We start from the raw sequence: 12,320 nt of genomic DNA on the forward strand, positions 1-12,320 counted from the left end.
TGAGGCAAAAATGACTCCACCCACTGTGTGCTAATAAATCACACTTAACTCTGAGTCAGGAAGTGATCCGTCAGGATGACAATGTTGCCTAATTCATGCGGCTTGTACCCCGACGCGGCTTGTGTATGTCTGAAATTAGTTAAACACGTGAAAATGGGTGGGTGCGGCTAATAATCGGGAGCGCTTTGTAGTCCGGAATTTACGGTAATTTGTACTGCTGTTCCCTCACATTTTCTTTCTCCATAACTGGGGCTTATTGTGGGGCACTTTGAGCAGCTCTCGGGTTTCAGCCCTCTTTTATTGTCCTGTGAAATCATGGGTTGTCCTGTCAGGGGAGTCTTACGTCCCCTTTCACCCCAACGCTGCGTCTTCCTTCCTTCAGCCCCGTTATCATCTCTGGGTCTGGCCTCATGCAAAAACTCAGTCAAACGGAGAGCTTTTCTTACCATTTGCTTACATAAAAACACATTTCTGTAGCATTCCTAACCTGCAAAAGGACTACACTGACTAAACTGTAACCACTCCCACGGACTGAGGAACAAACTCCCAAGTTGGAGAAATTTCTAAATAGTTCAGTCTCTGGGGGAATTGGGGCAAATAAACCTGCCCCATCAGCATAAACATCAGCCCCAACAAACGCCCCAAAGCCTGCAGCCTTAAGGAGGTTGTGGGGATGCAGACGGCTGCAGAGCCGGGCAAAGCATGGAGGGGCACCTGGAGTCGTTTGCAGAGCGAGCGCAGATCCTCGCTGTTTAGAGCATCAACCCGACGGTGGTACTCCATATGAGACACTACCTGGTAGTACAAACACAGGAACAAGTGCATCAAACTGCCATGTCTAATGCTGAAGATTGGAAGAAAAAAAAAAGATTATTATTCATTTTTGTTTGCATGTCTGTGTAATGTGTTTTATTTCTCTGCAACAATCAGATTCGGATGAGGACGCACTACTGCAGAGGCGAGAGCGCAGACAGAACTCGCCCAGGCTGTTTGTCAGCAACAACAAATCAGAACTACAACCCAGACAGAGCAACACAATGACTCACTGAGCATGGCACGGCAACACATTCTCCATGGACAACAACTGCTAGCTCTCAGCATCTCATAGGCTTCTGCAAAAGCTCTCACAAAAGCAATGGAACATATAGAGATACATACTGAATGAACTGCCTATTCTAACATTACAAGTGACACTTTGACTCCTTTATGTTGGTTGTTTTAAAGAAATAGTTGAGGAGGAACTTCTGCTTGTGGGCCTTCTATGTCTCATAATTAGTGGTTGAGGATTCGATTCTTAGTCGATATCTGTTCATTGTCAAAGATCTGACTGACTGACCTAAAATGGATCCAGGACATCTTTATCCAAAACTTCAACCAGTGAGACTCAGAGATAAATACCTGCTACTGAACAGTGCAGGTGAACTCTTCCACATTCCTGAGATTTCTTCAAGACAATCAAGTGTAAATGAAATATGTGTCCAAATAAACAAGTAAACAAGAATGAATGTCAAATCCATTCACATTTTAGTTTCCTGAAGTTCAGTCCACTGTTGTTTTTCCACATTCAAAGAATCCAAAGGGAACATTCTTAGAACATTCTAGCACACTGTCTGGTCACATGACTTTACTAAATTCAAAGTGTTTCCACACATTGGACTGGAATGATGGTTGATCAGTTTTTGCTGATGTCATCACGTGTGTTCGCTGTGATGGTCGTTTTACGTTATAGTAAAACAAACCTTCAGTCATGAAAAACTGGGTGTGCATTGAAAAGTGATATACCACAGGATAACCGCACGGTGAAAAAAGAAGTTCCGGTCACTTAGCTTAAATGTTTCTATCAATGCGCCGGCTTCTTTAAAACAACCTTTTGCTTCATTATTTGGACAGAAACAAGCGGTAAAAGGTGAACTTTCTCTCTGAACTGATGCTTTATTCAACCCATTGGAAAGATCAGCATATATATATATATCGCTTTATATCACCGAGTCTTTACTTCAGTGGTGGTGCGGTGCGCCGCGGACTATTTGTCACGACGTGCCACACCACGTTACAAATAGTAAGCTTTTTGTGAGAAAAGTGATCTAAATTGGAAAAAACAAGAATTAAGGACTAAAAACTGTATACTATTTAATTCTTTTGTAAGTGACCATAGTATAAGCGGGTTATTGGTCTTCAAAGTGTGCATTATTACTTTTGAATGCACTTCGCGAAAGCAACCGTCCTCCACGGCGTGCGTTAAAAAGTGATAATGCATACTTCGTCGGCCATTAACCCTTACATATCAATTTAAACATCATGGAGTGATCCAAGGGATATAACTTGACATGAAAAATGGGTATGAAATGTCATTTCAAATTAACGTAATTCCTGTTTATTTTTAAGCTTAGACACTTCACACTTATGAGATATAAGGGACGCGATTTCAGCCAAAGGAGCAAAAATATCTAATAGGAGGCAGGAGGTCCAAACCTGGACCGCCATTCAAACATGAATCTTTTGTTCAGATCTTTTTTTCTATGAGTAGAATATGAGTAATGTCTTAGTTGGATTTTCTTCTTTTTTCAAAATAAGATTGGACATTGATATATGAACATTTTGCAGACAGAGCTGATTATTTCATAAGGGTGTCTTAATTTGTGCCATGTTTCAATCAATGCAAATGGTATTTTCCACTGAAAGATTTATCTCATTTTGAAACGATTTTATAAATATTCTAGTGTATAGTTCGATTCTACTAAAAACCTGCCTCAGAAAGATCGATCTGGGAATATTTATTGATTCATTGATTACCTAATTAATCATTAATTTAAACCCTACTTCTGTATGAAACTCCAAAATTCAGAGGTTTAACGGTTCCTCCTCAGCTGAAGCTTTTTTGACAGTTGACCCTTCTTCTCAGACATTCTGACATAAAAACCAACTGCGGAGCAACAGTCTTATGTTTTAAAATTCAGACAAATAAAGCAAAAACATCTACCATATGTAATAACTTAGACGTCCACGGGGGTTGGGGATCACTCAGGTCTGGCAACTTTCTACAAAACCCTGTCAACAACCTGAAAACAGGGAAAAGGCGCGAACGGTGTCCTGACCAACCTGGCAACCCAATTAGCTGGCTAAAAGGGGTCGCTAGCAAGTTAGCATACCGTGCTAACAACAACTCCACTCAGTGAAAAATGTCCGGGAGCGGAGAACATAAATAAAGAGCCGCTACATACACATGGATAGGAGGTGAGGGTCTGCTGCTTGTCCCGGTCCTTCCCCCTCCTAGAGAACATTTCCTGTTTATTCAGCGAGGACGCTGAAAAGTCTCATTGCAGACCCGTAAAGTTGGACCCGTGTCGCCCCAAGACCAGCCTAGCCAGTTTGGTTTGAAGCCCGGGGGACCGCTTGACTAAAATAGAAACAGCTTTTTTTTTTTCTTCCCCCAAAAGGGTCTTTACGCTGTAAGATTTGTGCGACAACGCAAAGGACCAATCAGAAGAGGGAGTGGGAGGAAACCTAGCACCCGATTGGATAGAAGGAAATCGTGTTTCCGTCATCAAGCCGTCACTATTTAAAGTGACAGTAACACTGTTGTGGGAGAGTTTTTTTTTTCATTTTCATTTCCTGAAGCTGTACAGTTTAACAAATAGAATCAAACTTAATTACTAAACAAATCCCACAGAAGCCTTCCTTTTGACCTCCTTTACCATCCATTCGGAAGCTGTTGCTTAATTGTGAAGCCTCAGGTTCCTATTTACTAATTCAGATGTAATGAATTATGCCTGACAGAAGTCCACGTCCAAACAAATCACTCGACTTTGTTTCCTACATCATTTATTTGCATTAAAATTTAAATGCAGGTCAGAGCCTCAGTCGTTTCAGTTTCTTCCTATGAAGGAATCCTTTTCATTAACCACAGTCCTGCAGACTCATTTCACTCCATCACTCAGAGAAACAAATGCGCGTAAGTACACTCCAGCATCCTTCACCTTTTTACGTTCTAGCAGTACTTTCGTTTCACACTCTTTAAAATAAAGGACTCAAAGATCTTTGTGACAAATAGAGAAAAACAACAACGCATTTCCTCCGTTCCATAAAAAACACAGGACTCATGGCTGCGTTTGACATTTGTCATTCAGCAAGTGAAGCTGACAAATACTGACCAGCACGAGCAGCACTCACATAGAACGTGACGGAAATACTAAAACAGTTTGGAATACACAATTACACAAACATGCAAAACACTTTGGTTGGAAGTTTGGAAGCACATTTCCAAGCAAAGCAAGTGTGCCACATTGAAAAGTAACCAGCAGTGATAAGAAGGTGAGGCAAAAATAAGAAATATGCAGTGGACCACAAAGGTGCGAAGTACAGAAGCAGGATATGTAACTTAGGATTTACTGAGCTGCTGTTTTTCAACACACCCACATTATTACAAACTGCTTAGTAAAAATATAAAAACTTGGTAAACAATCTCATCACATAACTCTGTGTTTTCACGGGTTATGGATGAAACTGGTAATGGTGCTCAACCCAAGTCTGTGAGACACGAGACAACACGGATGTGCTTTCCAGGCAGAGACAGGAGAGCTGACTGCCCAGAGCTCACCTCCCACTCCTTCACGTTGAGGTCAGTGATGGGCTCATCCTCGGCCGTTTCTGACACTTCGTTCTTCTTGACCACCTTGAACCCCGGCTGTCCCATCCCCCCAACCCCCTCACCGTACATGTCCGGGCTCCACTGCATAAAGAACACATACAGGTGGTCTGATCTGCGAAGGAAACACAAACAACGCCATCAAGCCCTGTCCTCATCCTGAGAGAATGCAGGTTGTTATTAATGGTTACTAATCTGATTTGGGAGTTGAAAGTTGAATAGAAAGGCTTCCTGCCTTTCTTCCACATATTGTCCAAAGCACATGCATGTGAACCCAATAATGCTGCTTTTCTTAAAAACACAACAGCACAGCCCCAATGAATTTACTGTTCAGACATCCCTGATGCCTAAGTCACATACGAGTCATGTACAGATGCTGGGACAGGTTTTTGGGTGTTCAGGCCCACAGAGGATCGTAAAAAGGAGTGGCTGCATGTCTTGCCGTTGCCTTGAGCCACCTCAAGGGACGTTGTTCATATGGAACGTACCTTTGTTGTGTGCGCGGTAAGTGTAGCTTAAAGGATTCCTCAGGATATTGTAAGTTGCACGCACTTATGACGTACGGGTGGTTCTGTCGTACGGTGTCCCAATTGTTAGTAAGGTGAGAGTACGGGCCAAATACTGACATGGTGTGTGCTGAACGCACAGGGTGTGCATAGGATACACAAGTGCCCGCAGGACGCTCACACAATCTATGCTCCAATTGTTTCCTTTTCTTATTTCTAACAATCAGGCTGCAAGCAAGGAGCACACACTCATCACTTGAACAGCACTAATTGACTCCTCATGGAGTCCAAAGTATTTTCAGGTTGGGAGGGGGTGTGAAAATATAAAAAATCCATAAGCATATGACACGCCTGCGTCTTCCCCCATATCTACCCTTACATGTTGTATACAGTAAGTGTTCGCTATGACCTGCTGCCCGCAGAACGCTCCTAGACAAAATTGTGCATGAACTTCTACGCCCTGCGGACTAGCTGAGCCGTCTACGACCTTGCTATTTCCTGCAGGCCTCTTACAGGTGGTTTACCCCCAGACAGCCTGTATCCACCCATAGAGGCAGTTGTGACTAAAGGATTAAAGCAGATGCTTTTATCCAACTGGGGCCAAGATGTGGTTAGGTGTCATTCACAAGGAATCATTTGGCTGCTCAGCAGAGATGTGCAACATTTGTGTGGAACAAACACAATAAATGAGTCCGAACAAACAGAGGAAGAACGCTGGATGTGTCGCCTAAGACGGAAACCAACACGGCAAAGCTTGAGCTTTCTCTGTCCAACACTTGAATTCAAATACCGTGTTTTCTTCAGATCCACTGACAGGGAGTCCTTCCTGCTATAACCACCTATAATGTCGCCAAAACAAAAAACAAGCCACTAGATAGCATTTCTTATTATTATGCAGCGTAGACCCTAAAATACACCCAAACATCTCAGTGAAGTGATTATGAGACAAGTTACACTGGATAAACAAGACTGTGGATCTTTTTAAGAGTCTGAAAGATTTGTTTATCACACACATAAGCAGCACAGAACACGTGGGACTGGCAGTTTTAACATTAGCGTTGAATATGATTCCACTCTGACTGGTAAACTGTCAGATGGGAAAAGTAGCTAAGCAACATGTGATGGTAAACAAAACAGCTGTGACAGGGTGTGTGCAGTGAGTAACAGCGAGATGGGATTTGAACAGTATTTTCAGAGTATTGAACTCCCTAAAACTATAACAGCAGCTCGTCCAAGTCAATGCGATAAACAGCTGGAGAGAGTGCCATGTATTCTGGTGGGTGAACTAAAACAGCCTTCGTATTTTCTCATTAACAACAACGTAATGTGACCCACCAGCATTAAAAAGCTCAGCGGTGTTTAAAATTGACTCCAAATGTGGTTCCAGCTAATGGTTTTTTAAATGAAAGTGACTTTTCAAATCAAGCTTTTAGTTCAACTAAGATTAAATTAATTTATGACAAGGCTAAAGCGTCAAGAGCTCTTGATTTTATCACGAGAACTGCTGACTGAGCGACTGTAGAGCCAGACTGACCATATCTGAAACACACAAACAAAACACTATGCCATTTTTGTGTTAAGATTTTCCCTAAGATTCACAAAGTGTTCACATTTATATTTCTATCTGATGATGCATAACGTGAAAGAAACAGGAGGATTTATTTGGTTACAGTTGACTTTTTAAAGTTTCAATTCAATTTCAATGCACACTACAAAAAGAGGCTACATTTGGAAATAAAAACACTTCCTAATTTTAATTTAAACCTTTGCCAAAGGTCAGTACATATGATAACTGTGGAGGCTTTAATATGAGACAATTCTAACATCTTTACGACGGCTAAGAAGTTCCAAACTAATTTAAATCTTTGAAAAATGGCCTTTTCTAAAGCAATAATATATATTGGTTCACCTTTAGTGGTCTTGCTGTTGCATGTTTTTGTGTGTGTACACTTTTGCATGCTTTTTTTTAGGCTGATGTTATTTGCACGTATTTATGTGCGACCAATCACAAAAAGTGATGGAAATTCGTGTTAACATGCACATTGCCTGCACGTATTTTACGTATTTTTGCACGAAGGCTAAATGTTGTTGTTGGTTGCACATTTTTAAAGTTAGAGTTAAAGACATCAGCATCTGTGACTTTTACATGACTAATAGTACTAAAATTACATCGATTCCACGGAAACACTTGAAAACCTCTCTGAAAGCTATGTAGGAAAAGTGGAAGCAGGTCTAACTGAAAAAGTCAAGTGGTCCGAAACATTTAATGCAAAACAGGCTTTGTAACATGATTTTAAGAGACTTTCAGTCTCTGACATACTGACCTCTCCTGTGGCACTGCAAACCAGTACTCATGCTTTTTGCCCTGCTGAGCATACTGCTGCATGGAGGCGCTGGCGTTGGAAATAAACGTCTTCTTCATGGGCCTGCCCACTCTCAGACACAGGAACTTGTGAGAACGATGCTTCCGTCTTCCAGCATACCCCGTCCCTGCACGAACACACGATCCCACAGTCACCAGCCCATAAAAACAGACCTGAGTTTCACCAATTATGTGTCAAAAGGGAAAAGTTGATGGTTTTGCATCAGCTGGGCTGTATAGTAAATAAACAAACTTCATCAAAACCATCAGAATCCTGTTAATGCTAGAATTTATTACACACAGAATGATTAAATGAAAAGCTTTAGGCGTGATGAGCTGCAGAGACATGCATGTCTGTCTCAAAAAACCCATGCTTAGCTGATCAGATAGTGACTTCGAGCAGAGGAATTCTGGCACCTACGATTTCCAAGCCACACAATTACAAAAGCATTTATTTTATCACTGACATTCATTAAAATGTACCTCATGCTCTTTACTGACAGTGGATACATCTCATCTGTTCTTTTTCTTAAATGCAGCATTTGCACCTTCTCTCATGTTTGGATGTGGACTGTGTTTGTTCCCGGTTTGCTTTTTGCAGGTGTGTTTGCAGCCCTCTGTTTGATAGGCTTTAGCTTATCGGCTGCAGAAGTGGCCCAGACCAACAGAACCGGAGATCAAAGGACTCCTGCTTAAAGCTGCATCGAGTCAGGCAAGCTCTGCAAAACTGATAGGAACACGCAGGGTAACATTTCCCTTCGTGTTACGTTCCAGCACAGAGGCAGAGTGCAAACAGGAGAGTTATCGGGAAGTTACATGAGGGCCATGACTCTGGAACAGCCAGAGATCAAAGGAAATCCCTTTGATTGCTTTAAGAAAAAGACCAAGTTGATGTGCAGCTCAAATACACACAGAGTTTATTAAAGGTAAAGTTTCTTCACCCGAACCTTAAGAGAGAAATGAAACATTTTCTAACTGAGACAGTGTTTTTACCCTCTGCTGAGTTCTGAGTGTTGTCTTCTTGTGTCTCCTTTGTGTCCTCCTTCTCCTCCTGGCCTTGTTGCATAGTGTCTGTTTTGGAGACGTTGGTCTGCTGGTTGGCTTCCCCCTGTGGACCGGCTGGGTTGGAATTGGCTGAGCTCTGGGATCCTGGACGAGAGGTGCTGCTGCTGGGATCCTGGCTAGTGCTGCTGCTGGTGGTGGTGGTGGTGGGAATGCTTGGTGACTTCTCTACACTGTGCTGCTTAGATGCCATTGGAGACTGGTTGACATTTTCTGTGGCAGTGTCTGGTGGATTGTCCTCTGCTCTGGCCTCTAGGGGCTCCTCCGACTGGCTGCAGGCCTCACCCTGGGCCTGCGAACTGGCAGCCTCCACCTGGGTGATGGTCTGCACAGACTCAGAAGAAGCACCAGAAGACTTGTCCAGGCGGAGGTCCTCAGTGGACGCTTGTTCCTCCTCCCTAATGGGGGACAGCTCCGTCTCTGTGAAGACATCTTCTGAGATGGAGCCTTCAGCGCTGCAGGGGACTGTGACACCACCGTCACTGGCCCCCCGCTCCTTCAGGCGGGGCTCTGGGTCCTTTTGTTGGGAGGGGTGCCTCTCAGCTGGCAGAGGCTCCAGGTCACTGAGAACAGCCGAACAGAAGAATACGACCGTCAGCTTCATTCTACAGTTTGCCGGCTATGGAGGATCTGTTGCTTCACCATTTAACATTTAACACTAAATACAACAATTCATCAAGAGCATGCAAAAAGATTCAAACACAATGAATCTATTATTAGAAATGTAATATCCAGAGTTTTGCATAAAAAAACACCAAACAATTCCCAACCACAGTCAGATGCAATTTATTCTCAATCTTTGGCAGGACGCGTCAATGGATCTCCTACCATCTCGTGGTGGATACTCTTCTACTAGGATGCTTATCTAGCCAGTTCTAGTCCTCTAAAGATCTGACACTGAGGCCACCTGCTCAAAAGCCTGAACTGAAAATGTTTCACAGAAAAAAAGACAAAGACGTCATAATTAGTCTGACCCCAACCCAGCGTTTTCAGACTAAAATTACATTAGTTAAAAGAAGGTTGTTGATATTGATTTTCCAAGCCTTTCAAACAGTTTTACACTTGAACAAACATTTCTTCAATGTTTTCTGAGCAAACTATTAGAAGGAGATACATCCATAAGTGACATCTGGTTTAGAAAACAGTCAAAAGATGGAACAATGCATTCAAAAAGCAGGAAATGGTGTACAAAGAAAACCGTTATTTCAATAACCTGGGAACAATCGTATGATACAATTTGACAAGAGGATGACTCTACCGCTAGGATAACTGACAGGTTAATCGGAACAGAGTGGGGATCAAGTCCTTTCTCCAGTAATGCTGGGATGAAAAGATACCAAAAAATAGCTGTCTGTCAATTGGCCAGCCAATTTGGTTATTTGACTTATAATTTAAATACCAATGGATGTTTAAACATATGGAAGATGAGCAGAAGGGCAGATGCTAAACACAGCTGCTGGAGGTCAAGTCAACAGTCGCACCAGTTTTTCTTACTCAAATATCCATTAAACTGTATCTTTTCCTGTTGAACAACAACACTGGAGTGCACTGCTCCTAACCCTCCATTTATTTGTCTGCACACAACCAGCTCTCCTCACTGAGCTACACTTGTTGCTCTGCTGTGTGTGCAGACTGAGAGAAGGAGGTCAGCACAGACTGGGGGGAGGAACAGGAGCTTCAGATGGTGGGCCACAGCTGAGAAAACAGCTGGGCCTGGCACAGAAACCTGCCATTTTCCAGCACAACAGCATCTCAGATGGCGGCGTTTAGCAGCGTGAGCACGGGCCTGATGACGAGGACAAAACATGGACTCAACAAGGGGCGGGACACTTTTCTCATATGATCCTGAAAGGAGATTTGGCTCCAGTCAAACTGAAGTGATCAATAAAAATAAGTGTTTTGAACACAAACACACACAGAAGGAAAGGAAACTCAATCATCACAATGTGGGAGGGTGAATGCACACTTTATTAACTCTGGTGTCTTTCTGTGTCTTTTTTGTTTGGGTGAGTGGGAATTTGAACTTTATCTACCAGTGACAGCAGCAGGCAGATTCTGATCAGTAGCCGGTTAATAAAAAACATGGACTAAAGATTGCTGCAGCCGCTGTAGCTCAAACGAATTTAACCAAAACCTTCCATTTAAAGTCTTAAAAGTCCCACTTAGATCATGTATTGATCTATTCAAGAACTGTTCTCAGTTGTCTATTAATTGGTTGAATGCTGTAAAGCATTCAACCCTTTGTTTTCCTGTTTCTCTTTATTTATTATTATTATTATAGTATCTTCCGCCGTTTTTTGGCGTTTAACTCCTTCTACAATTTTTAACCTATTTTAACCATTCTACTTTTAAAATTTTCAGCTCTTTTACCTTTTTTCTGCTATGACTTTTGGTTTTTCAAATCCTTTTACTTTTTAAGATATTCCAGGTTTTCCGGGAATTTTTGCTCCATTGAAATACATGGAGAATTTTTTGTTCAGAAGTTCACAGTTAAACTCCTTCTACAATTTTTCACCTATTTTAACCGTTCGACTATGAAAATGTTCAGCTCTTTCATCTTATTCTAGCTATGACATTTTGGTCATTCAAATCCCTGAACTTTTCCATTTATTCCCGGATATTCCTGGATTTTCCAATCTTTTTGCTCCATTGGCCACACCTTTGCTTCTTTAAACAATTGTAACTTTAACATTCTTTTGGCTAGAGACACCGTTCAAATATTGAAATGTTCACAAGGTTTTGGACTTCAACATAAGGTTGAAAAATTATTATGGGATGGCAACACCACCTACAGTTTGGCGGCCATTTTGTGCCAAAATGTGAGGGAATTTTAAACTTCTTCAAACTTTCACCTATTTTTACCATTCTACTATTACAATGTTCAACCCTTTCATCTTATTCCTTTCAGCTATGACTTTTGGTCCTTCAAATCTTTGAACTTTTCCAGATATTCCCGGATATTCCCAGATTTTCCAATGTTTTTGCTCCATTGGCCACACCTTTGCTTCTTTAAACAATTGTAACTTTAACATTCTTTTGGCTAGAGACACCGTTCAAATATTGAAATGTTCACAAGGTTTTGGACTTCAACATAAAGTTCAAAATTATTATGGGATGGCAACACCACCTACAGTTTGGCAGCCATTTTGTGCCAAAATGTGAGGCAATTTTAAACTTCTTCAAACTTTCACGTATTTTAATCCTTCTACTATTACAATGTTCAACCCTTTCAGCTTATTCCTTTCAGCTACGACTTTTAGTCTTTCAAATCTTTGAACTTTTCAAGATATTCCAAGATTTTCCAGGATTTTCCAAGATTTTTGCTTCATTTAAATACATGGAGAATCCTTGAAAACCTTTGTTGCTTTCAAGCATTATAACTTTAACAAGCTTTCAGCTAGAGGCACCGTTCAAACATTGAAATGCTCACAAGGCTTTGGACTTCAACATACGTTTTGAAATTATTATGGGATGGCAACACAACCTACTGTTTGGTGGGCATTTTTTGACAAAATCTGAAGCAAATGTTGCAATAAACTTCATCCATGGCTGGAACTGAACATATTGAAATTCACTGGATCTGGACATATAAGGAATGTGGGCGTGGTTAGCAAACAAACTTCGTTGCTAAGGACGTCCAAAGGTTTACTTTTTCCGATTTGTCTGAAACTGACGTCGATTTGTTCGTCATCCCCAGGCGACCGAAACATAAAATGGTTGCTATGGAGATAAAATCAATAGGAAA

The 12,320-nt window shown here is 41.6% G+C and overlaps 1 protein-coding gene across 15 annotated transcripts in view; it reads right to left on the reverse strand.

The window, feature by feature from the left end:
• oxr1a (oxidation resistance 1a) overlaps nt 1-12,320 on the reverse strand; it is a 203,846-nt gene that overhangs the window by 6,627 nt on the left and 184,899 nt on the right. For 11 of the 15 annotated variants that reach the window (XM_078933866.1, XM_023964498.2, XM_023964497.1 and 8 more), the window contains 4 exons: nt 8,507-9,138; nt 7,476-7,641; nt 4,598-4,760; nt 715-795 (listed from right to left, as the gene is read on the reverse strand). In XM_078933866.1, coding sequence (XP_078789992.1) covers nt 715-795; nt 4,598-4,760; nt 7,476-7,641; nt 8,507-9,138 — 1,042 coding nt within the window. The remainder of the gene's footprint in view (nt 1-714; nt 796-4,597; nt 4,761-7,475; nt 7,642-8,506; nt 9,139-12,320) is intronic. The other 4 variants (XM_023964503.1, XM_023964500.2, XM_078933872.1 and 1 more) reach the window with 1 other exon arrangement.

The sequence above is a fragment of the Oryzias latipes genome, chromosome 16, assembly GCF_053564925.1.
Source record: "Oryzias latipes strain Hd-rR chromosome 16, Olatipes_Hd-rR_3.1".
Taxonomy (NCBI): Eukaryota; Metazoa; Chordata; class Actinopteri; order Beloniformes; family Adrianichthyidae; genus Oryzias; species Oryzias latipes.